This window comes from Tenrec ecaudatus, chromosome 4, assembly GCF_050624435.1.
Source record: "Tenrec ecaudatus isolate mTenEca1 chromosome 4, mTenEca1.hap1, whole genome shotgun sequence".
Lineage (NCBI taxonomy): Eukaryota > Metazoa > Chordata > Mammalia > Afrosoricida > Tenrecidae > Tenrec > Tenrec ecaudatus.
Window position 1 is genome coordinate 51,674,812 of NC_134533.1, and position 25,803 is coordinate 51,700,614.

Genomic DNA, 25,803 nt, shown 5'->3' on the forward strand with positions numbered 1-25,803 from the left:
TTGGCACCATAATTGCATCTTTAGGAGACCATTTCATCGTACCATCAAGCCAGCAGCCTCAGGATGATGAGGAACATGATACGACCAGTGGATTCCATGGGCATGGGGCCAATGCCGCACTCCATTTGCTGTGAATTGAGTTCCTTGATCTGAAGCAATGCTTCAGACTTCTTGTAAGACCCCCCTTTACATCTGCCTGTTTGAACCCAGCTAGAGACATCTAGGAGCCCTGGTTGGGGCCCAAGTGACATAGTGGGTCACAAGTTGAGCTTCTACCCAGGTCAGCACTTAGAACCCACCAGCCACTCCTCTGCAGTCTCAGAAACCCACTGGGCCAGTTCTCCTCTGTCCCATAGGGCTGCCATGAGTCAGAACTGACCGGATGGCAGTGAGTTGCTGATGAGTCAGGGTCCACCTGACAGCAACGTGCTAGCAGAATTAGCTAGTCACAGGGACCCGGAAAGGCAGGGATTTGGTCCTGAGCAGCTTCGAGGACCAGTGCAGCCCAGAGAGAATTTATGCACGTGAAAGCACACAGCTGTTTTGTGGTGGCTGTAGGGGCACGTGCTGTGGGAAAAAGACCACCTCCCGCTGCTGGGCTGGATCAGTCAGCAGAGCAGGTGATAGAAGCACTCGGTGGGTGGGAGGTGGAGAGCGTGAGATTAGGCAGGATGGAAAGGTCTAGAAACCTACTAATAAAACAATTCCTTGCTCACCGGCTCCCTGGGGTTCTCAGAACAGAGCAGCTCTTTCCCAACCAGGACAAGCCTGATGGTGCCGAGAAGAGACATGGCTCAGAAATCTCCTGAAAGTTACCTCAGTGGAATCCAAGCGCCTCAGGTAACACCCATCTTCCCCCTTATTTTTCTGAGTAAGGCAACCTATTTGAATGAGAGTTCGGAGCTGCAAAACAGGTCCAGCTTCAGTGAGGCACAGATTACATAATAGCAAACAAGACAAGAGAAGCAACAGAAACAAACACGAGCAGGAGATGCATCCCTTTGGGACCTGTGACAGAGGCTGCTCCTGGTGGAAACAATGAGCCTCCCCTTCACTCTCCTGCAGGCAATATGCAAGTCTCCGACAGGCCTGTCCCTCCTTCTCGCTCACGCTGATGATGGGAAGCAACGTGTTCTGGAGTGTGGAGTCATTTCTGCTTTTCCATTCTTTCAATTCAGTTCAGTTTGCTTACTCAGTTTCCTATTTGCAAAGAAAAGTTGCCAAGACAATTTTTGAAGAATTTATGAAACACATCAGGGGTGGGGGGAAGCAAATTTGTAGCTCAAGCTCTGAATGCAGTTAATTTGTTAGACATCTTGATGTGACAACCAACCTGATGCCACCATCTCAAAAGGAGCCATAAAAGCTGGAAGAAACCACCACACTGTCTGGAAATTGTCCTGAAGGTGGCACATGAGGGTGGTGAGAATGCCGACCATGCCGGCAACAGCTGAGGGCTGAAGGGTCCTTTGTGCATTGGTGACGTTTCACAATGATACACACCAGATGATACCTTGATCGCTCTTCCCATGGCCTGACATGAAAGTAGCACTAAGATAGAGGATCAACTATATCATCCCACTTTTTTAAAGAAATCATTTTATTGTGGACTCTTATAGCTCTTCTAACAATCTGTACTTCAATTGTCTGAAGCACATTTGTACAAATGTTGCCATCACCATTTTCAGAGCTGATCTCACCCGCCCTTAATGGGACCACTTCCCATCAGATTCAGAGAGCTGAAGTGTATCTCACAGGCTTAAGTAAGACATAACTGATGCTATTACATATCCTACCCGCAGCCCTCCTTTTTTTTTTTTTTTTTTTATGTGAGCAGGGACAAACCAGTTAAGAGCTGTCCTAAGATGTTGCTAGCACCACCATCCCCGGAATTCAGAGGCTGTGGATTCCCATATTTGAACTGGTAACAGGTAGAATTGATACTGTAGCTAGAATTAATTGATCATTACTTTAATTGACCTCCCCCTGGTTTCGTCTGTATAAAATAAAAATGGCACAACAATCGGAGGAATCGAGAAGGGTTCCCTCAGCAGACGGGCGAGCATGGTTTGGGCTGGGAAAACCTTAGAAGTCAGACTTGGCTTCACATCCCAGCCGTCACATCTATTGCTTTTTCACGCCGCGCTTCCCTTCACATGGCCACGAAGATGGCACATTCACATCTGCTCCACGCGGTGCGGAGCCGCCGCCGCCGCGGCCAGGCACAGATCCTTAGATTAGTTGCGGTACAGGTTCTTTTAGTGACACCTGCGGCGAGAGTGCCCCGTGGGTCATGCGAGTGAAGGAGTTAGTCACCCAACCCTGAACACGGCTTCTCAAGAGTGCCAGAAAGAGGACTTACGCCCGCTAAAGGCGCCCACAAAGCCAGTAGTTTGAAACCATGCGTCTTTCTGTGGGAAAAAGTGAGTCACAGAAACGCCAAGGAGCATTTCTACCCCGTCCTGCAGGGTCACTCTGAGTGGGCATTGAGTGGGTAGCAGTGAATGAGCTTTGGTTATGAGTTTATGGCCGCCTGACTCCGGGGATGTAAAGATCAGGGGCGGATTGAGCCAGTATATGAATGCGCGATCCTAACATCGCCAACGGGAAGCGGGACGAGGGTCATTCTGGAAGACAGCGCAGTGTTGCCTTTGCTTTCGTGTCCGTAATGCGTAGTGGGTAGCGGTAATGCAAGGCCAGCAGCCACTCACAGGGAAAAAAGGAGAGGAAAAGACGCGCCATTCAATTCCTCTCCCCACCCCCCTACCCCTACCCCGCCCCTCGGAACGTCCCTCTGTCCTACAGGTTAAATTTGAGCCAACAAAGACTCCCAGGCAGTGAGTTTGGTTTTGGTATCTTGCTCCCAAGCTGTTCTAGGGCTCCTGGGTGGTGATGTCCCTCAGCTCGGGCTGACGGACCGGTTCCAAAGGGCCCGGGAGCAAAATGGCACTCACTGTCTCTTTGGGAATGCCCCTCTTGGTTTTGGAAAACCACCTGGAGCGCCCTGCGGTGGCGGTCTCTTCAAGGACTAGCCACTGATTGCCATAACACCACCACCCCCCCCCCCGCCCCGTCTCACTACAGCGAGGCGACCACACTTATTACATTTCGGAAAATACAAGAAAGCCCCCCCAGGGCTGCGAGTCAGCAATGAATGATTCATGGCCCCTAGGCGGCTGGAGCTTGGAGCTTAGAGATGGTGGGATCAGAGGAGGAAATGCCCATGCCAAACAACAGGTGAGTGATGGCCGCCCTAACCTAGACCTTTGGGCAATCCATTGGTCCCCACAACAGCACACAGGTTCCCAGAAAGGGGGGAAACACCAAAAGGCCTGGCCACCCAAACGACCAGGCTCGTGCCTCGTTGCGAGGTTCGCAAAGGGAGGCGTTCAGACCAGAGGGTCTCCCAGTGCGGCTGTTTTTTAGGACTCCACAATCCACGGGGGATGGTTCTAGCCTGCCCTCTGGGGTCGCTATGAGTTGGAACGAGGGAGAAAGACTGGGCTTTCCACTCTGGCGGAGAGTTAGGGTTCTTAGAAACTCACCGGGGCCGTTCTACCCTGTCCTCTAGGGTAAGTAATGCGTCAGCATTGACTCTGGGGCAGGGGGTGGGGGCGGAGAAGAGAGCGCGACTAAGTTGCCCAGGGCTCAGAGGCCTGAGAGAGAAGGAAAACGAAGGGAAAGGCACGGGCAGGGGAAGGAAGCAGCGGGTGGGAGAGCAGGCGAGGGAAGAGTGCGGGCGCTGGCGGGAACCAGCTTGGCGGGTTTTTGGCTTCTCGCCGGCTCCCCGCACACCTGAGCGCTCCCCGCTGGGCCGAGCGCACCGGGGCTGGGCTGGCAGGAGACGCTTCTCCCGCACACCTTCCTAGAAGGCAGCGAGTAGCGGGTGGACCGCTCCGCCGGACGGGCCCGGGCGGGCGGAGGACACGGCCCCCCACGGCCTTCTCCGGACAGGTGAGCAAACCCCGGCTGCACAGAGGCGGGCAGCTGGGGATCCCAGCGCCCCTGCGTCCCCGCGCGCCAGCCCCAGGCGGGCTGGACCTCTCTCCCCAACTTGGGAGCCAGGGGAGGGGGGGGGGGTTTGCAATCCAAAAAAAAAAAAAAAGTTGAACTTTCTCCCCAATGCACACACTCCGGCCCCAGGGCGGGACCGGGGGCGGCGCTGCTCGCTATTCGCCGGCGGCCGTGGCGGGAGGCTGCGATTGGCGCGCGGGGCCGGGCCGGCCGGGCGGGCGCGCGGGGGGAGGGGAGCGGCCCTCCCCGCCCGCGGGACCAGCTCGCGCCGGGAGCGGGTTAATTTCAAATCGGGGACTCGACTGCTCCGGGACGGTCACGCTCCCAGTGCCAGCCTGCTGGCCCGCCAGCCCGGGACGCGGCGTTTCCCTCCGGCACCCACCTCGGCGCTGCGGAAGGAAGGCCTGACGACCCCACACGCGGGCTCCGGGGCCGGAGTAGGACAGGGGTGCGGAGACGTCCCGGCTCAGCCCCGCCGGCTGCCCTCGGGGGGCTGAAGTGACAGGTCAGTGGGACGCACAGGGGCCCGATGCCCAGGCCGCTGGCCTCGGGGTCTGGCGGGGCCGGGGGCGGGCGGGCGGGCTGCGGTGGCGCGGCGGCGGCCGTTTCCCGCCTCCCGCCCCGCCGGGGGCGCGGAGGGAGGAGCTGAGCTCCCGCGCTGAGGGGCGGGGGCGAGCGAGGGGGAGGGGCGAGGCTTTGCCCGCGCTCCAGCCCCGCGCTGCCAAGGGGCGGCGCCGGCCGGGGTCCGGCTCTCCGCGCCAAATTTTTAAATCGGAGGCGGAAGGTCCGGGCCCGCCCCTGATGCCGCCAGCCAATCACCAGCCCCTGACCGACTCCCTGATTGGCCCGGAGCCGTTACCCTGGAAACCTGGAAGATGCTGTCCAGGAACTGTCCGGGTGCGGCGCGCGGACTGCGCCCGGGGGGAGGGGCAGCTGGCCGGGCGGAGCGGGAAGTGCAGGGACTCCGGTGGGGTGGTGGCGGCCCCCGGAGCTGTACCTGGGTGCCCTCCTGAGCCAAGGCAGTGTTCGGTGATGCGGATCTACTGCATCGTGCCCGGCCATAGGAATAGCGAGGGCATAGCATTTGGCATCTCTCAGGACATTTTTGTATTAAAAAAGCCTTGATCGTAAGGCGCTCTTTAAATGTCCGGCAATAAGTTTGGAGCTTAGGGAGTGAATTTGGAAGTTTCATATCAATTTCTCGAGCCTTTACTGCCGAGTCTGTCTGTGTGTAAGTTCAGGATTCTGGATGCAGACTGTATCCAGCTATAACGAGTGTGTCTGCTTAGCTTGTACCTGGACTCCGGATGCCGGGTCCGGAGCCCTGATCTGAGAACAGGTGGGAGCTTGCTGAAGTCTGTTCCCGGGTGGTGGGTCGGGACGTGGCCTACGTGGCCTGCAGTCTCTAAAAATGGGAGGGAGGAGGGTTGTCACTGGAAATCGCGTGTTACTCGATGCCTCGTGGCATCGGCTCGATTCTGCAAACCGGGATCCGTTTGCTTAAAAGGATCTGCTGGCCCTTTGAGTTCTGGAGCTCTACCTGAGTCGGGGTAAAATGTAAATCCATTTGAGCAATTTCCCTTAGCCTTTGTTTCCGAGACTAGCCTGTCCCTGAATGCACTTTCCACAGATCTCTTGGTTCTTGGCGTTTTCCCGAATGTTCCTAATTTCGTTTTCTTTAAGGCTATTAATGTGTAACAATTGATCGAACTTCTTGAAGCATCGGGATTTGGGGAGGAACTCCAAGGTTTTTCATTTTCAAAGAAACTCAATGTGTGAGGAATTGGCAGAATGGAGAACGAAAAGGTACTTTTCTATCCAATATTCACCCTGGCCAGTTCTAATGGGCTCTCGCCTTCTTTTAATGCCATCGTTTTATTCGTGTCATGGTCTCTTCTAGTTAACCCTGGTAAAAATTGACAAGGAAGGGAAATTGTTTGTTTAATGGTGGGGTTCCCAGGTTAATCTAGTTTTCCATGGTTTGGTGGAGGTTTCACCGTATGCAAAGAGGAAAGACATTGGGGGAGTAAAACCTACCAACGAATTCTGGAGGTCTTTTTAAGAAAGTAAAATGTGTTAGTTGCATTAGGCTGTTTTAGAAGGTTCTTGAACAGTAGAAAATTAGAAAGAACATTTGACGTAATAATTTGAAATTGAAATTCTTTTTAAGTTATTTTCTGACGGCGGGGGTGGTGGCGGGCAGATTGTCACTTTTCTTAACAATGGAGTCTGGAAAAATGTCAATGAGGCAGTCCTGACTGGTGTCCTAAGACAGATTAGGCTAAAACTGAGCAAACTCCCACCTGCAGTTATTCCACAAACTTTAGGAGTTTTTCAAATACAACAATTCTGATACCACTCCTGATCATTTCAAGCAAAGGACCAAAGGGACATTCAGAAAGAAAGAAAGAAAGAAATCTCATTCCTGGGTCAGCACTTGATCTCAAGAATCTCCCATGGGTGCACCGGTCTGACTTCCAGAGTACCCTCTCACAGTGCTGCAGAAAGTTCTTGGACAAATGGAATGAGAAGATAATGGATTTTTTTCCCCCACGAACTTTGTGAAAAGCCCAGTTGTTCTGAGAAAGAGAACAACCAGTTTTTAGGCCTGTGCGGGCTTTCTCCGCCTCGGTTCCCTCTTCTGTGAAATGAGGGTGAATGGAGGACCTGGTGAAATGACGGGGAACTCTGGAGGTTACGAGGACTGACTTTCTGGTCACAAGTTCTGCTCTTAGGTGCTCTGCTGCTCCCTACTGGATTTTTCCGACAAGTCTAATCATAGGCTAGCCCTCACCCTTGCCTCGGTAGCTTCAGACTCTCCTGTGCCCCAGGTGGTGTACAGAGCACCTCTCGCATTCAGTCAGCACAGAGTCAGACGTACAGGTTGCTGGGACATTGGGACATGGCTTCTGCCCCCGAGGCACATCTGGCTTACAGTGTTCTGCATAAAAGGAACTCCTAGGGGTTTGGGGTCTCATAAAGTTACAATTCTTATTAGGTGAAGCTTGGGTGAACCGTATATGACAACTCTATACTATGTTTGTAGCTCTTCTCTCAATCTCAAGATATTTTAAAATAAACATTTTTGTTTAAAGTGGCAAATCCTAATCCTGTCTTTTTTTCTTTTAATTCATGAAACAAGAGGTGAAACGTTTTAGATTTGTGTTTTGCTGCAAAATTTAAAAATGGGAAATTTAGCTATTAGAATAAATAATGTGACCAGTGTTGGCTGAAATGTCGTTATTGATTTATTCAACAATATAGCCACCTTAGGCATTTTTTTACAATGTTTCATTGCGTGTTGTCATTTCTAGAGTCAAAAGCCCTCTTATGAATAGAATGGCCTACCTTATATAACCTTTTCTTTCTTTTTTGAACCAGGAAAACCTCTTTTTTGAGCCACATAAAAAGGTGCTGCTGAGAACACCTCTGAAAGAATCTACGACCCTGAACACAGGGTTGGCAGAGATCCAGCCCGACTTGGGCCCTTTAACCACCCCCACTAAGCCCAAGGAAGTGTCCCCCGGGGAGCCATGGACACCAACAGCCAACCTCAAAATGCTCTTCAGTGCTGTGAGCCCCGAGATTCGCAACAGAGATCAGAAACGGGGGCTGTGTGATCACCGAAGTGAGCTGCCTGGAGCCAAAGACTGCTTGCATGTAGGTGGTCAGAGGGCTGGGTGGAAGCTGGGCATTCTGTTGCTGCCGGGAAGTGCCATCTGTATGCAGCAGGGAGCCCTCACCCACCTGCAGGGCAGTGGAACTGTTTGGACCCCATCAAGTCACAGCACTTGGGATTCTGAACTCATGGCAGATTTTTTCGTTCAGGCTTCTCTTTCAGATTTGCCAAGCAATGCGCACCAGCTCCCCAAACCCCATCTTTTTGCTTTTCCTTCTGAACTTTGCAGCCACTGAAGCCATGCTCGTGTGGAGGGTTCTCGCTGCATGCAAAGTCCCCGAGTGCACGGGTCAAACTTGATCTGGGAGTAAAACATTGTTTGCCTTTTCTCTGTAGGAACACTTCTCTGGAGATGAATTTGAGAAATCCCAACCGAGTCGGAAAGAGAAAAGCTTAGGGTTGTTGTGTCATAAGTTCTTAGCGCGGTATCCTAACTACCCCAACCCTGCGGTGAACAATGACATCTGCCTGGACGAGGTAGCAGAGGAGCTGAGTAAGTACGCAGGGAACTTGCTGAAACCAGGGCGGGACTCAGTGGCTTTATGGACTTACTCCTTTAAAGCCTTGCTCATGTGGCCAGGCCAGTGACACAAATGGGGCCATCTGTAAATGTTGCTAAGCCTGTAACAACACCCTATGAAAATGTAACACAGGTTTGAAACAATACAACACAATGTGGCAGAAGATAGCAGCTGATACTGCTTCTGACAGCTTACAAGGCAGCCTGGTTTTATGCCTTGTACCACTAACAGCTGCAACGCCAAAGGGCTGCCTTGCCCCTTCTTGAAGAGCATGCTGGTGAAGGGGGTCTTTCCACGATGGCAGTTTATGCTGAGAATCCACTTTTGGAAGTGGCAGCAGGACTTGTGTGCTCTTGACCACTTGAAGGAACCCCCTGGCTCTCGCAAACGGCCTGCACTCCATTAGGCCCGGAAGATGGATGAGCATCTCGGAAGAAAAGCCTGCAGTACTGTCGTTTAGGAAGCGTTTGTGCACACAGTGACCGCGATCTCCGCCCTCGTGGAACTTGACGTTCCAGTGGGGGCAACGGACAGGAAGCACAGCGCGCCACTTGTGAGTTGTCGTCCCAGTCTGCTTGCATGCACAGCACAGTAGAGCTATGCCTCATAGGGCACTCCAGGCTGTGACCGTTCAGATGCTGACCGCCAGGCCCGGCTTCCACTTTGACCCATCACTCTTTGGACGCGTGGTCAAGTCCCAAGTCACTATAATCTGGTAACAGCGCTTCTCAACCTGTGGGTCTCGACCCCTTTGGGGTCAAACGACCCTTTCACAGGGGTCTCCCGATTCCTAACAGTAGCAAAATGACAGTCATGAAGTAGCAACGAGAATAATGTTATGGTTGGGGGTCACCACAACATGAGGAACTGTGTGAAAGGGTCTTGGCGTTAGGAAGGCTGAGAACCACTGCGTTAGGTGACGTGTGCTAGGGATACAAGCAAAGGTAGACCAGAAGTAGGGAGGTCTGAGTGCTTTGCCTTTCCAAATGCACTGGGTAGGGCAGGCTTCTGGAGAAAGCTGTTACAGCATGAACTTGGCTTCTTTTAACTTTTCATTGTGGCGGGGGGTGGGGATAAAGGTCCACCGTTCAAACTGGTTTCCCGTTCAGCAATTCATGTAGATCCATACTGTGTTTTAAGACATTGATTGCAGTTCCTATATTGTCATCGCCTTGTCCCACTTCCTCCCCCTCCCCCACAGTGTTTCCGATTTCCATTCATCCCCCTTTCTTGTCCCTTCCTGCCTTCTGGGCTCTGTTCCTGCGCAGGCGCTGCCCTTTGGGCTCCTGTGGTTGGCTGGTCTAGAGCTTGTGAGCCTCTGGTTTGATTGTTCACCGTGTACTCATGGCCGTCTTTTCCCTGAAAGTTGAGTCAGAGGGATGAGTTCTGTCGCAAGCCTGAAGAGTGACTAAGGCTCATCCCCGAGGGAGTTCCGTCCCGTTTCTTTCACTCCAGTAAACCCAGTCCTTTTATTAAAAATGGTTTTAAACCTTGCTCAATACATTTTTCTCATTCTATCCAACCCCTTCTAACATGATCTCTTCCAAAGCAGTTGGTAGTGGTCACCAAGCACCATCTAGGTGTTCCGGTCTTAGGATCATGGCGATGGACATTCAAGTGGTCCCTTGGTCCACTGCACGTATTGTTTCTAGCTTTCTTTCACTTTCTTCCATTCTTCTTTCCTCCAGACACGGAGAAACGTGTGTATGTGTGTTTATTCAAGGGTATGGCCCCGTTTGCCTTCTTACCCCTGTTCAGCTTGCCTGTCCACCGATGCATCCACTCTTAGATATAGTGTATCATTACTATTATTATAGCATCATGGATATAACAGTATTTGCCTTGGTCATTTTGTGCTCCCCCCGCCACACACACACACACACACACACACACACACACACTCACACACACCCTCCTGTCTCTTTACCCAAATCCACACATGTCTATGTTCTCGTTAGTGATTTTCTCTCCCCTGCCTCCCATCCCTCATCACCAGCAAAGAATATTCCTGTGTGTAAACCCAGAGCGAACACTGCAAAGCAGCCAGGGAAGGAGCTCTGAGGACATGGGAGGAAGGGCGTTCCAGGATAGGTTTTCTTTCCTATATGAGTTTTTATAAAACTGTGTCATGATCTCCCACTTTTCTGAAATCTGATGCCTGTTGTGTGACTATCATGGGCAGCTTGTGGGGACAGGGGTAACAAGACACAGGTTGGAAAACCTGTGACTTAGCGTCTTAAAATCCTACTTTGACCACCCGCTAGGAGCCAGTCCCTAGTCAGTGCCAGCAGTCAACTTGCTTGGCTGCTAAACAAAAGGTGCCCAAGGGACTCGACCATCTGTGGGTTTGGGTTCAGGGACCAGCCCCACACCCGGGGATGAGTGTGCTTAAAAAGGTATATTATCGGGAATCTACTCGCTAATGAATTACAGGAGAAAAAGTCCCTCAATTCTAGGCACATGAGACGCTAGTCTGACCCCAGTCACACGTGCCTGTGCTTTTTTTTTCAGATGTTGAGCGCCGGCGGATTTACGACATTGTGAATGTTCTGGAGAGTTTACACATGGTGAGCCGCCTGGCCAAGAACAGGTATACTTGGCACGGACGGCACAACCTCAACAGAACGCTCGGGACTCTGAAGAGCGTCGGGGAGGAGAGCAAGTACGCCGAGCAGATCATGATGATCAAAAAGAAAGAGTACGAACAGGAGTTTGATTTCATTAAGAGTTACAGTCTGGAGGATCACCTCATCAAGTCAAACACCGTCCCAAACGGACACGCAGACGTGTGTTTTGTTGAAATCCCTGGAGTGGAATTTCGGGCAGGTGAGAAGCTCCGCCGGCATGTACATCGGGGGTCGGTTTGGTTCGTTAGCGAGCTGGGCTGCTCTCAAGATGTCGCTGCTCTTTAATGCTAAAACGCTGTCATTGTCAACGGAACGACCGGCTTGCAGTATGTGCAGCCGGGTCACTTTAGAATTACGTGAGCCCCTTCCTGAACCTTAATTCTCGAATCCTCCTCCTTCTCCCAAGCTTCTGTCAACAGCCGCAAAGATAAGTCCTTACGGGTGATGAGCCAGAAATTTGTGATGCTCTTTTTGGTGTCGACGCCTCAGATTGTTAGCCTGGAAATTGCTGCCAAGATTTTAATTGGGGAAGATCACGTGGAAGATCTGGACAAAAGCAAATTTAAAAGTAAGTGCTGTGCGTTGCCATGGACCAGGTACTGCATCTTGGACTTGACTTGTGACCTGTTGATTCTCGGTTGCAAACTGACCTCCAGATGTATTTGGTAAGAACCAGGACATCTGTAGTTAGTCTTTTATAATCTTCCCCTCCAAGCTGTGATGACTCTCCCTTAGCTAGCTTTTAAGATTCAAAGATGTAAATATAATTGCTTTTATCTGTCAGGTAACACTCGCTGATAAACAATTCCTTAAACATCCCCTCATTTGGCTCTGTAAACAGAGTCTGAATGGGACAGGTGTGGAATCTGCTGTGTCTTCCATTGACATGGCTAGTGAGTTGTATAGGACCAGAAAGGATCTTCCTGCTTTTTCTACAAGCTCTCGAAGTACAGCTAACTTTTCTTCAGCTGTCCCCGGAAAAGACCTCACATCCTAGTCGGTGTGCCGTTTTGAAAGAATGATTTTCTCCAGATTACTTGCTAAATAGCTGCTTGGACGTTGGACGGTGTCTTTAAGGCAGAGCTGTGCCTTCACCCCAACCCACAGTTTGGAGGGACCTCCAGGAGGACATGGGGTAGAGAGAGGATACAGAAAGAGGGGGCTCAACAGAAAGAGGGTTGCCTGCTTTTAACAACCTCCCCTCCCCCCGCCTAAACTGCCAAGCAGTGCCAGCTGGGCATAAGTCACTTGGATTTCAAGAGAACATGGAGGGACCCAGCTTTATAATTAGGGAGCACCTCCCCAGGCAGGCTCAGCGCCTGGTGGCCATGCCTTGACGTGGCTACACACACGCTCGGTCTCCTTTCCTGTCCACAGAAAGCTGCGTTCGTCTCATGGTACTTCCTCAAGTCCCCAGGTGGACAGCAGAGGACAAAACCAAGTGGAGAGGGCAGGTAGTGGTGCTGGAGGTCTGTAATTTCAGAAAGCTGAGTTCACCGGACAGTCTTCAGCTCTCTGCTTCACTGATTAGGGACAAGTCTGGAAATGCCTTCCAGGAACTGCAGGAACTTCCGCACCTGGCATGGCAAGGAAGGGGCATGACGTGGAGGCTGGTCCTCCCAAGACGGGTGCCAAAGCAGACTTTTAAAAATGAAACTGTCACCAGAAAAACAGGGTGTCTAGGATTTATAGATCCACACATCACATACCACATGATAGGAGCAGGCAAGGCCCAGAGTTTCCTGTGTGTATTAAATCAATCCTCGCTGTAAACGATCGCACACATCAAAGCACACTTATCGCCGATGCTTGTTTCGCACACAAAATTCTTCTGAATACACACACACACACACATATGTACACATTGTTTCCAACGATGTGATCTCATTTAGTCCCTTCTCATCTGTCTCCATGTGTTTTTGTCATGCCACAATTGGGTGCCCGCAAAAACAGTCTCTTAAATCTTTAAAGCTGTCTTTTTGTTTTCATTAAAACAGCATCACCCCGATAACTCAACAAGGGGCCACCTTTTTCTCTGCCTGTCATGGACGGTTTGGGTAGTAGCTCTTGAACGACCCATGAAATGTTTATGAAGCCAAGTCCTTTCATCTTTCATTAATTGGTGTCTATGCTTTCTTTTCCCAGCAAAAATTAGGAGGTTGTATGACATAGCGAATGTTCTCAGTAGCCTGGATCTTATCAAGAAAGTCCACGTAACAGAGGAGAGAGGCCGGAAGCCAGCTTTCAAATGGACAGGCCCAGAAATCGGCCCAAATCCCAGCAGTACGTATTTTGTGGTTCCCTCAATCCCCTTTGGAAATCAGTTGGAGCCGTTCCCTCTTCCCCTGCAGCTCACACCCTGTAGGGAAGGAGCATGAATAAATGGCGAAAAAGACAGTGGTGTGTGCCCACCTACGGAGTGAGGTGACTGGCTCCGTCAGTGACCCCAGTCCTCAACACACGTCCTGGAAGTAAACTCGGTCTGGGAAAGGGTTTGAAAACACTGAAAGCACCACCAAATCCAAGAGGCCACGACTGCTCCGTGAGTGCATGCTGCCTGTGCACGCCGAGAACCTCAGATACCTTCTCAGCTGTGAAATGAGTTCACTCGGTGTCAGGGCGGTTGTCCCCACCTTCAGGCTTTTGGTGGCACCAGGGAGTCCCTGCCGGGCTAATAAGGTTGGAGGCCCCTCGGGCGAAAAACCTGGCAATTGCAGCCGTTAGCGAGCTCACGAGTGCACCTCCACTTTGAAGCACAGGGCAGCCCGTGTCCCAACTGACTCTGTGCAGCTTCTTCATGCCCATCTCGAGCATGACCTTTTGTCGCCCCTCGTGGAGATCCCCACTCAGAAGCACTGGACAGTGGCAAGATTCTGGGCCGCAGAGGCAGACTTGAGTTCTGCTGCCTTTGAGCTAGCTGTGCAGCCTTGGGCAAGCTACTCGCCTTCTCCAGCCCCTGGTTCCTCACCCCATAAAGCAGGAAGAACGGTGGCTATGTGGTGGGGCTTCTGTGTCTTGGAGTTCCTTCTTGGCCAGAGATGACTGGAGGTAGGATTCAGAGCACAGGCCCTGGGGTCAGAGTCACCAGCATCATGTTCTGCTCCCAGGGAGATGATACGTCCCACTGGTTCACCTTTCTAAGACCAGTACCCCCCTCTCAGAAGTAAGGTTGCATTTCATGAGACGTGCCTACCACCTCGACTTCTCGTGCACAAGGACGTTCCTTGGAGGACTAAGGTGCGCCTGACCCAAGCCGCACTTCCCCGTTACCTCATATGCATGTGAAAGTTGGACATTGAATAAAGAAGACCAAAGAAGAATTAATACATTGAAATTGCAACGAGCTTAGAAAACCCCCCTCGATATTCACTAAAGGAGGATGTAGGACGTTGTCTTTGTGACCTGTGCTATGCCACTTGACCTTGGTGTCCCACGAGGCCACAGCACTGAGCCCCCCAAACTTAGTCACTCATTCCCTCAATGGCTTTAGTTGTGCCTGAGAAGTTCTGGAAACTTCCCTCCATATACTCCAGTACATTCATGGGTCTATTTATAGCAAATGCGAATCCACCGACGCATGCCCTCTGTCAAACATACCTATGTATACATGACTATATGGCCACTGTCCCTCCTACACGTGGGTAAGCTGCATGTGCATCTTTGCACGGACTCCTAGAGCCATTCTCGCAGGGAAGGTGTCTACAACAGCACTTCCACTGCTGCCTTTCACCCTGGCAAGCTCCCACAGGCGTCCTCTGGCTTCACTCTCCCTTGACCCAAGTTGCCACTTGCCCGCCCTCTCACTAACCCACTGAGTTTCCCTCCCTCCTCTTGCCCCATAGTCCATGTAGGCCTTCAGAGTGATGCTTTCCATGTGAAAGCCTTTCATTGGCTGCTTAGGATGGTCTCATGGTATTTGTTCTTTTGTGTGATTGGCTCATTTCACTGAGCATAACTCAGCCAAACTCTGGGTCCATGTGGGACACGGAGGCTACACAGTTTCCTCAGTTACTCTTCAACACTAGTTTTCTGTTTCTCTAACAGAGCTTCTTCCTTTTCTTGCCATTGTGAGGAGAACATGGGGAAACATGGGCGTGCATATGTCTGTCAGTGTCGAAGCTCTGTTTTTTCTTTTAAATCATTTTATTGGGGGCTTGTACAACTCTTATCACCATCCATCCATCCATCGTGTCAAGCACATTTGTACATTGATTGCCATCATCATTCTCAAAACATTTGCTTTTGACTTGAGCCCTTGGTATTAGCTCCTTGTTTTTCCCCTCCCTCCCACTTGATAATTTATAAATTATTATTTTTTCATGTCTTACACTGTCCGATGCCTCCCTTCACCCACTTTTCTGTTGTCTGTCCCCCAGGGAGGAGATCATTAGGATCGGTTATCCCTTTCTTCCCCCACCTTCCCCTTACCTCTTGGTATCCCTACTCTCATTATTGGTCCTCAGGGGTTTATCTGTCCCGGATTCCTTGATTTTCCAGCTCTTATCTGTACCAGTGTTCATCCTGTGCTCTAGCCAGATTCATAAGGTAGAATTGGGATCATGATAGTGGGGGTGGGAGGAAGTATTTAAAGAACTAGAATAAAGTGTGTTTCATCGGTGCTATGATACATCCTGACTGGCTCATCTCCCCACAACTCTTCTGTAAAGGGGTGTTCAGTTGCCTACAGATGGGCTTTGGGTCCCCACTCTGCACTCCCCTCATTTACAATGATAAGATCTTTTGGTTTTCTGATACCTGATCCTATTGGGTGTCGAAGCTCTTACTGCTATCGGGTAGATACTGAGGAGCAGGGTTACTGGCTCAGGTGTGTTTCCAGAAACACTTTCTACAGTGGTTGCACCAGTCCCCGTACCCTGCACAGTGCTTGTCCTTTCCTGTATGAGTGCTAGGGTGAGCTGGTATTTCGCTGCTGTTTTGATTTGCACTTGCTGAATGGTTCATGACCAGAGAAAATTTTCCCTGTGTTCCTTGTTTGTCTGAATATCTTCTTCGGTGAACTGCCTGTTCAGGTCCTTTGCCCATTTTAAAAAATTGAAATGTGTTTCATTTTCTTGTGAGGTGTTGACATTTTCAACACCCAGATTTTAGAGACTCGTCCCTTGTCCACCAGGTCATTGCAAGCCCCTCCCCACCCCTTTGTGCATTCTCTTTACTCAAGGGTGAAATCTCCTGATGTACGAAGTGCCTGGTTGTTAGGACACCCCGATCATCTCCGTTGTCTTCTGTGTTTCACGGTGTGTTTATGCCTCCTACGTTGGTCCATAGTTTGCACATTGTTGATCTTTATAGTTCGGGATTTTACGTTGACGTCTTTGATCCATCTTGGGTCCGTTTTCGTGTGTGGAGCGAGGTATGCGTCCGGTGTCATTCTTCTTCAAATGGACATCCAGTCTTGCCAGCACCATCGGTTAAAGAAACCGTCTCCTCCCAATCTAACGTGTTTGGGTTCTTTGTCCAAAATCAACTGTGCGTCACACAGAGAGAGCATTCTCTAAAGTTGAGCTGAGTTGTTTAAAGACGCCTTCGAGGGAGAGTGTCAGTTCTAGGCGTAAAGATGATCTCAGGGCGATTCTTTTGGGATTGCCCCATTGCAGCGGGCCCAGGACACCTGAGCCCCGCTGTGTTTCAGTGCACTGCCCTTTTCTGTTTCAGATTCCAGCCCCATCACCCCCCTTGCCCTCTCAGACTTGGAGGTGCGGCGCCCCTCCAAAGAGAACTGTGCCAAAGACCTCTTCTCCACGCGCGGGAAACCCAACTTCACCCGGCACCCGTCGCTCATCAAGCTGGTCAAGACGATCGAAAGTGACCGGAGAAAGATCAACTCTGCGCCCAGTAGCCCCATGAAGACCAATAAAGGTATGTGCTCACCGATGCCAGCCCCTGGCTGGGGAGACTTCTTTGCATCTGATCTGTCTCCTTGCTCCGTGCGGCAGCCTCGGGGGCACGGTGGGTTTCTCGAGCTGTAGCCTCGAGGCGAGCTTCCGAAGCCACCAGCATTTCCGAGGGAGAGCGGGGGTTGGGGGGGGGCTGTCTCCTCTGGTGAAGGACAGGCTCAGAAACACACACAGGCTGCCGTCCCGCCCTGTCTTACAGGGTCCCGCGGAGTCAGAATGGGCTCAGTGGCAGTGAATTTGGGTTTTGAATTTGACCCTGGTGGTACTTTACAGAAAATGGTTTGAATATCCTTATTTGTTCCTTCACATTCCCACAGTCTAACATGTGTATGATGTAAAGGCTAAAAAGCAGTTTACTCTAATTTTGAAGCTTCTGGGTATGTACACGGTAAACACAGTTGGCTGCTCATTCAAAGATGCGAGGTTCGATTCCACTCTGAGACGCACCGTGGAAGCACAACCTGGTGGTCTGGAGCTAAAGCAGCCGTTCTCAACCTGTGGGTCTCGACCCCTTTGGGGGGCCAACAACCCTTTCACAGGGGTGGCCCAAGTCATAACAGTAGCAAAATGACAGGGATAAAGTATCAACGAAAACAGTGTCATGGTTGGGGGTTACCACAACAGGAGGAACTGTATGACAGGGTCGCGGCATGAGGAGGTGGAGAACCCCTGCTCTAAAGCGTCAGCCTTTGAGAAATTTGGAGCCCAGATGTGCTCTGATACACAGGGTCAGCGTGAGTTAGAATCGGGTTGCCAGCCACTGACAACATTTAACGGCTGAGTGATTGGGCGAGGGGGGGATTGTTCTGTTCCTGTACTTCTGTGAGAGTTCATCTGTGTACACTCTTCTTTTGTGGCTTCTCCTCCCTCTCTGTCACTTTTGCCAGCCGAGAGTTCCCAGAATGCAGCATCTTTCCCAAGCAAAATGGCTCAGCTGGCAGCGATTTGCAAAATGCAGTTAGAAGAGCAATCCAGGTAGGTTGGTACGGCTCTTTAGTAGCGGGGTGAGCTGCTTTTGTCCTGGCACTATTACGATCACTTCTTTCATGGAAGACTAGCCACCAGCCTTGGATGCTGGCCCACTAAGCTTCCCTATAGCTCCTACTCCATCGTTACAGAAATGGCCTACCTGTTTCATAAAGTATGCTTTAATCTGAGGTTTAAAGGGGTAGAGCATTTTAGGGTCGGGGGTTGGGAGGGAAGGGTGTTTCCGTCGCATCATTTTTATAAAACCTTGTCTTCCAGCGAACCCCAAAAGAAAGCGAAAGTGCATGTGGCAAGGTCGGAGCACCGCAAACCAGTGGCCCCTCTGGACAGTCCAGCAACTGCTGAGCTGGAGCGAACGGCACCGCCTCTCCTCCAGCCCCTGGGGATGGTGCCCCTGATCCCCAGCACGCTGTCACCCGCAATGCCCGTGATCCTACCGCAGGTCCCTCCGGGCCCCTCCTACGCCATCTATCTACAGCCCGCCCAAGCCCAAACCATGACAGCGGCGCTGCCCCAAGGCCGGAGCCCAACGGTTTGCCCCACCGCCTCAAAAGACCCCACAGACGCCGGCCCAGGCCCAGAGAAAGGGACCGACGATGCCGCTGGTCCAAGTGCCTTCGCCCAACCTGGGAGCTTGCTGCCAGCGCCAGAGAGAGCCGCTGCAAAGAGCAGAGACAAGGAGCCTACCGGGGGCACGGGCTCGAAGAGGGCACTGGTGCTCGAGGACGGGGGTTCCAAGAAGAAACTTAAGGAGGACCTGAAAGGACTTGAAAATGTTTCCACAGTAAGTAGAGCCTCGAGCCCTGCAAAGCCATAGCAGTCCCTTGGCTGAGGAGAGGGGCATGGGGTGGCCGGCGGAATCCACCCGAGCCGAGTGCAGCCTCACTTGCAGACCCAGAGCGGAGCTGTTCCTTAGCATCCCACCATCTCGGTGAAGCCCGGGGTGACGGCAGGGCTGTTTTTAACCTGGAGGAAGGGATTAGTTCTCGCTTTTTAAAGCGTCACCAGCGGCTGCCCTTAAATCCATCTCTCCTTCACGCTCTGGAATGCAAACACCTGTCATGAGAGTCCTGAATAATTTGCAGGCAGACGTCAGCCTGCATGACGGGACACTCAGGGTTCCTGTAACCCCTGCTTCCTGAGTCATCCCCTGACATTTGGTTCATGTCATGGAGCTGGCATCTGTTGCCCGGGACGTAAATCACCACCCCCACCCACCTCCTTTTCCCCACTGCATACATAAAACTCAGTAAATTTCTGTTTCATGTAAATAGGAAATCCAAACTGATCTTGGGGGTTGTTGGTCTATTGGATGCCTTGGGCTCCTGAGCTTTCCCTTGGTCTGGAGACTTTTCTCCTCCCCGGTGCAGACTAGTGGGGGACGGGACTAGTGATAGCAGATGCCTACTGGGCAGTTCCAACTGCGAGTGCACTCAGTTGGCTGCTCACAGAAAGGTTGGCAGTTGGGGGGGGGGTCACCCAGAGAGAGGTGTGTGCCCCAGAAGAACAACCAGCCCTGGCAAACCCACAGAGCATAGCTGTACTCAGACGGGGTGACCGGGAGTTCCCATCCACCCAACTGCCACTGGTACCCACAGATCAGATGCTGTTGGCACAAAACACATATGAGGGAGCCTCGGGAAGTTAGTGGAATGTCTCCAGGAACTTTATTGAAGGCCCCCCCAACCCCTGCTGTCGGGCGGTGGTCCATGAAAGATGTGTGATTGAATCTGGGAGCGGAAGTTCATTTCTCATTCTGCCCCCGCTGTTGGCTCACGTTCTAATGCTTCTCTCTGCCCTGCTGTCCTACCTCTGGGAAGCATTTGTGCCGCCTCTCGTTCCTGCTCACCGACTGCAGGTGAGGCCCTGGGCTCGGAGTCTAGGTGAGCCTTTTGAATATTTGCCCCATGGCCATCCAACCGTTTGAAGATTCGTGAATTTATTACAGGATAATGTCCATAGAGGGCTGTGTGGTCCTTTCAAGGCCCTGCGTCCGCTGAAGGGTGTTATCTGTTACTGTTGCTACTCAGAGGCTTTAGATTTGTCAAATCTTCCTGGAGGATGGCCTCATGATCACCATTCAAAGCATCTATTATCCTCCCACCCTATATCCTGCATTTCACATCCATGCCAAAGGGGAAATCACAGGCGTTGGCTTGGTGCTGTTTTCTAGGAGGTCCATCCGTCATCTCAGGGCCAATGGGCAGGATTTAATGATGGCCTCCCATTGCTTCCTTAGTGATTCGGGATTTGAGTGTTCCGTGGATAGACCCACCCCCTACCCCCAGGAAACCCTGGCTTCATTTTACTCATCTTTACAGCTTCATTTGGACCATTTGGTTTTAGCTTGGACTGAAGAGAGGAAAAGGGAATTGAGAAAGACACGTGCATGTACTGATTCATTGATTTGACAAACAATTCATGAGACTCCTCTTCTGAGGGTAGAGAGACGACGGTAGCCCCCCGAGCACGGACACGCCATGTAGTGAAAGCTCAGAGCAGCTGAGCACTCAGCTGCCAGCGGAAAGGTCTGTGTTTAATCCTACTCCGAGGCACTTCAGAAGACAGGGCTGGTGATCCATCTATCGCCGACAGAGCAGTTCTAGTCCGCACCCACAGGTCACCATGAGTCCACGTTAGCTGGATGGCTCCCACAGCAGGGACAACACAGAACACAGCCGACCCGGGGACAGCAGAGTGAGAGGGCTCCTTGGGGCTGGATGGGATGATGGGCGCCAGGGCCTTCCAGTGGGAACGTGTCTCTTCCCTCCACCCCTCCTGCTCCTTGAGTCGCTCTCATTTTAATGAAGAGATTGCAGGTGAAGAGATTTCGTGGTGAGCGTAGATTGCACAAGGTTGGGAGATAATTGTCCAGTACTGAAGGTTTTCCTGTGAAGACTTGAAAGAGTTCAAACCAGCCACCTGAACAACTTGCCCCGTGAGAGAGACGTGAGTGAGGTTAGAAGCAGCAAAGAGCCGCTGTTTCCAACACTAAGCCCCACTCCCCTTAAAAAGTCCCTGTTCCAGCAGCTCTCTGGGACGCTTGAGCAGTAAACACATTGCCTGGTCGCGAGCATCTAAGAAACCAAGTTAAAGGCTCACTGTGGCCCCTGGATCCACTGGTCCCCAGAGGAAAAGACAGGTCCAATTAAAAGCGCATGTGAGGGCGGTTGCTTTGGCAATGAGACAAGAGGCTGATGAAGGGAGGGGCCCTAGTTTACATGGGCTCCTGCCCAGCCCCTGCACATTGAGCCCCCTCTGCAGACCTCTGGCAAAATGACTTCCTCAAAGAGACTGTGTGTGTGTGTGTGTGTGTGTGCGTGTGTGCGCGTGTGCTGCACAACACTTACATCTTGGCTGTTTCAAGTGTGACTCGATTGCCTAAATCAGGACTCCTCAAACTTTTTAAATGGGGCCAGTTCACTGTCCCTCAGACAGTTGAAGGGCTGAACTTATAGTTTAAAAAAAAAGCTATGAGCAAATTCCTATGCACACTGGACGAGTCGGCTGCTAAGCAGGACAGGCAGCGGAGGCGAAAACACCCGGCGGGCCAGATAAATGTCCTCGGTGGGCCGCATGTGGCCTGCGGGTTGTTGTTTGAAAACCCGTGGCCTAAACCTTTGGCTCCCAGATAATTGGGGCTTTGAACGTGAATGAGTCAGTTCTCGTTTTGTTCATTCTGTGGTTCTTTGTTGCTTTTATTGGGACTCTGGTGCCCTTTAGTTTGCATATGATAAAACTTTGGGCTTAATATCAATTTGAATACTAGGAAAACTGTACATAAATTCACTCGTATGGTTCCTTTAGCTCAGCCGTTGGCAAACTCGCCGTAAAGGGGCAGAGAGTAAGTCTTTCGGGCCACGTGAGCTCCGTTGCAGCTACTTAACTCTGACCCTCAAGCAGAGGTCTTTTTTAGACAATGCGTAAGTGAATTGATGTGGCTGGTTGCCCATCAAACTGTTTGTGCCAGGTGCCAGTGGGGTTGGGGGGCTGAGAGATGGATTTGGCCAATTGGCCGTTGATTGCTGACTTCGACTGTAAATCAAAGTTTCTTAAAGAGGGCTTCCTGGAATCCCCATCAAGTCCATTCCAACTCCTCGCAGCTAGCTGTGACCGTAGAACTCTTGTTTCCGAGACTAAGTCTACCAAATCGGACAAACGCATCTTCCTCCTGCGGCGTGGTTGCTGGAGACTAGGGCAGCGCTCGTCACAGCCCCTGGTCCATGGTCCGAGAGGGGACTCACCGGAAGCTTAATCCACAAATGGATTATGTGCTGTCACTGTCTTCCATAGTCTTCTGCATGGTTGGTGGATTCTAACCAACAATCTTTCTGTTTAAAGAACTGAGTTTCTGTTGGCCGCCAAGTAAGTGCCTAGCCACTGGGTCTTTCGGGCTCCTGTTAAGAAATAGCATGCACACACGCACACACACCATCATTCAGGAACGATCAGATATGCGTGGTGTTCACTTGCAGTAAACTTGGTTCTGCCAGTGAGCACCGCACCATTCAGTCCAAGGAGCCCAGTGGCAGGGTCAGGAAGTCCGTGCAAGGTCATGCCGGGTCAATTCTACCCATAATCAGGCTCCAGCCTAGTTTTAGGGTGTTTACATTTAGGGAACTAATGATCTGCTCTTGGGGACAAATGGTGGGGGGGGGGGGTTACTGACTTCAGTCACTGGTGGCCACCTGCTCGGAGCCCAAAGCTTGAAAGCATTTGATCTGCTGAGACAACCAACCAAGAGATATCCATCCCGAAGAGACTCACGGCCACCATTCTTCCTGTATTCCTGTCTAGAGTAAACCCTACCTCCTTGTTTTCTAGACCTTGTTCCCATCAGGATACCTGATCCCTCTCACCCAGTGCTCATCCCTGGCGGCGGAGTCCATTTTGTCGAGTAAAGAAAACTCAGGTACCCTTTCCCCAAGCCATGGGGTCTACAGCTCCCCGATTGCAGGTGAGTCGTTGGAAATCCCTCCCTTCAAAGCGGGTCAGCCACAAGCTCACGAAAGCCTTGCGCATGTCTCGGACCCATGCCCGTGCTTTTAAACCGTTCTCCGCCTTTTTCCTTCCAGGTGTTATTCCAGTGACGTCATCTGAACTCACTGCTGTCAATTTTCCCTCTTTCCATGTCACCCCCGTGAAGCTCATGGTCTCAGCAGCTTCTGTGGCAGCTGTACCTGTCGGCAACAGCCCGGCTCTCTCCTCGAGCCACCCCGTCCCCGCCCAGCACCCAAGCTCAGCCATTGTCAACTTCACCCTGCAGCATTTGGGACTCCTCTCCCCCAGTGTGCAGGGGGCCTCCAGCCCTGCCCCCGGGACCATCCCCGCGTCTCCAAGAGTAGAAGCCATTAATGTCTTACCTGAAAATACAGGCAGGGCTGCCAGGCATGACTCGCCCGTCTCAGGCCAGAGCCAACCCAATGGACAATCAGTTGCTGTTACAGGGACACAACAGGTAAGGGTGTTTCAATTTAACTTAGTTACTAATATCCTTAGTTAGTCCTCATAATACTCAGGCGCTTTGGTGGCAAGTTGAGCTGTGATCTGGAAAGTCCACAAGTTCAAAACCACCAATCACTCCTTAGAAGAAAGACAGGGCTTTCTCCTCTCATAAACCGTCTTAGGAACTGACAGAGGCAGTTCTGCCCTGTGTTGTGCGGTCACTATGAGTCAGCACTGACTCCATGGTAGTGGGTTAGTGATTACTACCCTGATTATATGTATTTACAATTGAGGGGATAGATGGTTTCTCCCATATACAAATTACATGATAATTATTAAAAGTACCATATCTTTTTATCCATTGTGCCCTGGTGTCACAGTGTGCTCTTGAATTGGGCTGCTAAACCACCAGGTCAGTAGTTGGAAACCACCCCGCTGCTCAGTGGGAGAAAGATGAGGCTTTCTACCACCGTAAGCAGTTAGTCTCGGAAACCCGCAGTAGCAGTGAGCTTGGTGTTCTTGTTGGGTTATTGGCTATTTACCACTTGACCATTAAGGGCCCGTGTAGGACTTGCTTGCACTTCCCTTCCTGGGAGAAGATAAACACGGGACGGTGAGGGGCTGCCAGGCCTGCCTGTTGCCTGCCTTCCAAAACCCAGGATGAGTGCCCAGAGTTACCATTATTGGGTTATTCTAAGATTTTTAATTTAACCTTAAAAATAATTGAAAAGTGAAATGCATCAAGATGTCTAAGTGTTTAAAGGTATCCTAGGTCCCCAGCATGTTACATGTCTGTACAGCCCGGTCTTCTTCGACTGCTAGGCTATGCATATCTGTGTAGGTCTGGATCTGACTTCTTTTCCCCTCCTGCTTCCCATGAATCAGCCTGTTCCAGTAACACCGAAAGGGTCACAGGTAGTGGCCGAAAGTTTCTTCCGCACCCCAGGTGGACCAACAAAGCCGCTGGGCTCATCCTGCCTGGATTTAGATGGCGCCACGCAGACCTCCCTAGCAACTCTCTTTGTCCCACAGCGAAAACTAGAAGTCTCCACGGAGGATGTCCGCTAGTGGATACATGTTGTCTTAATCTGTAAAGCGTAGTTTAGTAGAGGAGATGCGCCCAGGCTGCTCGGAAGAACACGTTGTCTGAAAGGAATGTACATATGTTGGTAGGTTGACTTGATGCCCAGCAGATACTTGCTTCCATGCTTGACACACATGTAGCTGTTTGCATAAAGCTTGGTTCAGCTTGCAGTCGGGCAAAAGAAAAGGGAAAGGTTGACCTGAGACCTAACAGCTTTTAGGAGGGAAAAAAAAATTCATGATTTCAACTGTGCCTATGCGACGATGCAAAACAAAGCCAGCATGTTGAAGTTCACTTCCCCTTGAGGAAAAGACTTGCGACTTGTGTCAGCAGCACAGCATTCTCTGACAACTTTGCACAAAGAAAATGCTGTGTTTTGTATAATGTATTTTTTTAAGGAAGGCTGTAGCTATATATATTTGTAATTTCTCTAATCCATTGTTGTTGCACTCTTGTCTCTTTGTCAAGTTGGCAACAACACTCAATCAAGTCTATGGAAAAGATTATTTATAAAATGTATTTTTAATCATAAATTGTTCAAATTAAAACTTTTATAAGACGCGGCGATGGTTTTCATTTGGCCTGCGGCAGCAGGTCCGCACTGTTCCTCTCACCTAAAGGCTGGAGGCGGAAGCTCACCCAGCGGGTGCCGTGGAAGACAGGCCTGGCGAGTTGCTGCCACCACCACTGCCCAGCAAACCCGATAAGGCAGCACGCTGTAACACTTGGGATCGCCACGAGCTAAATTCATACTGAGGTCTTTGGCTCACAAAGGTTAAAGCCACAAGCTCTAGGTCACACTGCCAAGCTTTTGCAAAGACAGCTCTTCGTCGGACCTGCCCGTCCGTCAGCCTGTCTGCCTCTGGATGTGTGCCTAGCAGACCTAGTAGGGGAACCGCACACTTTGTTGCTGGGTCATCAGTGTTGACGGACAATCCCTTTCGGGTCTCTTTGTTTGCACGAGGACAGCTAAGGATTGGCTGTTTTCACTTTGACCTGGAGAGGTATCTCCCTCAGTATCTTTGCCTTCACTGAGATCCAGCTGGAGGGGGATGGGGCGGGGAGGAAATCAACAGACCTGACTGCGCCGCTGGGTGGTAGAGTGGGTATTAAGAGGTACAAATAGCTCCTAATTTCGAAGTGCTTGTAGTTGGGTTGGGCACAGCAGTACATACACACGAATAAGTGGCGAAAGCATTTCCAGGCAACAAGGAGCAGGTAAGTTCTCAAGTGGTGGATAAGAGCGGAAGACGTGCGCGAGGGATTCAGAAAGTTTGTGGGCCCATGGAGTGGCAAGATCCTGGTGAAGGGAAAGGCAATGTACACGAGGAAGGGAGGCTGGCAAGAGGGATGGGGCCCGGGAAGACCCTGGAAGGAATGCCAGAGTTCAAAGGCAGCCGAGGAAACTAGATGGTGTTATTTACGCGCTCTTGCACTAGAAGGGTGTGCGAGTAGGGTGTGGGAAGAAGAGTGGAGTATGTACTTCTGTCTGAGAGGACGTTTGTACATGAGTATTTGCCTGTGCTGCCAT

At 51.2% G+C, this 25,803-nt stretch overlaps 1 protein-coding gene across 2 annotated transcripts; it reads left to right on the top strand.

Annotated features, from left to right (window-relative positions):
- The first annotated feature begins 4,231 nt into the window (after positions 1 to 4,231).
- Positions 4,232 to 24,819, top strand: E2F8 (E2F transcription factor 8). 2 transcript variants are annotated; one of them, XM_075545976.1, is made up of 13 exons: positions 4,232 to 4,519; positions 5,698 to 5,820; positions 7,396 to 7,674; positions 8,030 to 8,186; positions 10,726 to 11,040; positions 11,248 to 11,409; positions 12,987 to 13,124; positions 16,515 to 16,718; positions 17,644 to 17,731; positions 18,002 to 18,527; positions 22,568 to 22,700; positions 22,819 to 23,201; positions 24,074 to 24,819. In XM_075545976.1, the coding sequence occupies exons 2-13, from the start codon at positions 5,806 to 5,808 to the stop codon at positions 24,254 to 24,256; spliced, it is 2,583 nt and encodes an 860-aa protein (XP_075402091.1). In that variant the 5' UTR covers positions 4,232 to 4,519; positions 5,698 to 5,805; the 3' UTR covers positions 24,257 to 24,819. The 2 variants fall into 2 exon arrangements, with proteins under 2 accessions (XP_075402091.1, XP_075402092.1); XM_075545977.1 differs by lacking the exon at positions 4,232 to 4,519 and adding an exon at positions 4,939 to 5,353.
- The last annotated feature ends 984 nt before the right edge of the window (positions 24,820 to 25,803 follow it).

What these genes read in the sequence shown, in the direction of transcription:
- E2F8 (XM_075545976.1), top strand. An exon ending in AATCGGCCCAAATCCCAGCA is followed by an intron (nt 13,125 to 16,514) that starts GTACGTATTTTG and finishes TTTCTGTTTCAG; the next exon opens with ATTCCAGCCCCATCACCCCC. An exon ending in CAGTTAGAAGAGCAATCCAG is followed by an intron (nt 17,732 to 18,001) that starts GTAGGTTGGTAC and finishes CTTGTCTTCCAG; the next exon opens with CGAACCCCAAAAGAAAGCGA.